Below are 1,559 nucleotides of genomic sequence, written 5' to 3' on the forward strand. Positions count from 1 at the left end.
CACAAACCACCCAGCTCTAACATCCAACCACAAGGTTGCTAGAATGAAGTGGGTGTTAAGTCACATAAACCAAATACCAAGACAAGGTAATCCAAAGTTTGTTGACATGCAGGACACAATTCACATTGATGAAAAGTGGTTCTACTTGAACCCTGAAACTAGAAAAATTTATCTGCTGCCAAAGGAAGAGGATCCTTACAGGTGTCAGCAATAAAAAAGGTTCAAGGTGAAGGCCATGTTCATGGAAATGATTGGGAAACCACTATATGCAAGAGATGGGACTCTTTTGCATGATGGAAAGTATGGCATTTTTCCATTTGTGAAGAAACAATTGGCCAAGAAGAAGAGTAAAAACAGAGATGCAGGTACATTGGAGACAAAGGCAGTGCAAAATGTGAACAAGGAAGCAATCAGGGAAATGCTTATGGAGCATATAATTCCAGCAATACATCAACAGTGGCCAGAGGGTGTGTCTAAAAATGTAAAAATACAGTGGGATAATGCCAGACCTCATCAAGTGCCCAAAGATGATGAATTTATTGCTGCCTGCCATGCAGAAGGGTTCAACATAGAAATGGTCTATCAACCAGCACAATCTCCTGACTTGAATGTGCTAGACATAGGGCTGTTCAAAGTTATTCAATCCCTCCAATATCAAGCCTTACCCACTATTTTGGATGACTTAATCAAAGAAGTCATAAATGCCTACAATGCATTTGATGCTAAGGCAAACAAGTTCATATGGCTGACACTGCAATCAGTCATGATTAAGATTCTAGAAAAGGAAGGCAACAACTTCTCCCCACCACACATGAAGAAGAAGAAGCTGGACAGACTAGGGGTGTTACCCAAACATCTACATGTACCAAAGGAGCTCATAATACAAGCAGTTACTTTTCTAGACACAATGTTCATCCCAACACCAAATGCAGCAGAGGAAGAAGCATACATGGAAGTGGAAGTTGACTGAAGTGAAGCCACAAACAAATGGGGACTCAAAGAATGCACATAGACTGCCACACCTAACCTTCCTAGTATTTTCAAGTTTCTGATAAGAAACCTACTGTAATGATACAACCCATCTTACCAGCTTTTGCTTAAGTTACATGTGTAACGCTTAGGTTAGGTGTATTTTGATGAATCACAAGGAATACATGTAAGGCAGTCATGTAAACTAGGGCCTCAGTTTCATGTCTTTTTTTGTAAACATTGTTATCTAATACTATTAATGGCATTGAAGATATGTTTGTGTATTGTGTACATAGTCCTAAAAACCATCAGATAGGGTATGCATATATCAAATAGCTTCTCAGTGAAGTTACCTCAACATCCTGGCCATAAGACCAAGGATGGAGCTATTCAATCACAAGAAACAATGATTCAAATGAGTCCCTTCATCATATGGTGTACACAAGAAGACAGAAAATATCATCAACTAGAGGGGACTAACTCAAATAAGATACCAAAGGCAACATATTATCCATGACTACTATGTCCTAACAACATTAGTGCTAAATTAAGAGTCATTGAGAACTGTGAAGGGACTTAGAACAACATAA

General features: G+C 38.9%; 1 protein-coding gene across 1 annotated transcript; it reads left to right on the top strand.

Moving 5' to 3' along the window:
- Positions 1 to 247: 247 nt before the first annotated feature.
- Positions 248 to 970, top strand: LOC145631838 (uncharacterized). Its single transcript, XM_081684034.1, has one exon. The coding sequence runs from the start codon at positions 248 to 250 to the stop codon at positions 968 to 970; it is 723 nt and encodes a 240-aa protein (XP_081540160.1).
- Positions 971 to 1,559: the final 589 nt, after the last annotated feature.

Source organism: Chenopodium album, chromosome 1, assembly GCF_948465745.1.
Source record: "Chenopodium album chromosome 1, dcCheAlbu1.1, whole genome shotgun sequence".
Classification (NCBI taxonomy): domain Eukaryota; kingdom Viridiplantae; phylum Streptophyta; class Magnoliopsida; order Caryophyllales; family Amaranthaceae; genus Chenopodium; species Chenopodium album.

Excerpts from the sequence above, each read along its gene's own strand:
- LOC145631838 (XM_081684034.1), top strand. The coding sequence starts at position 248 with ATGATTGGGAAACCACTATATGCAAGAGATGGGACTCTTTTGCATGAT.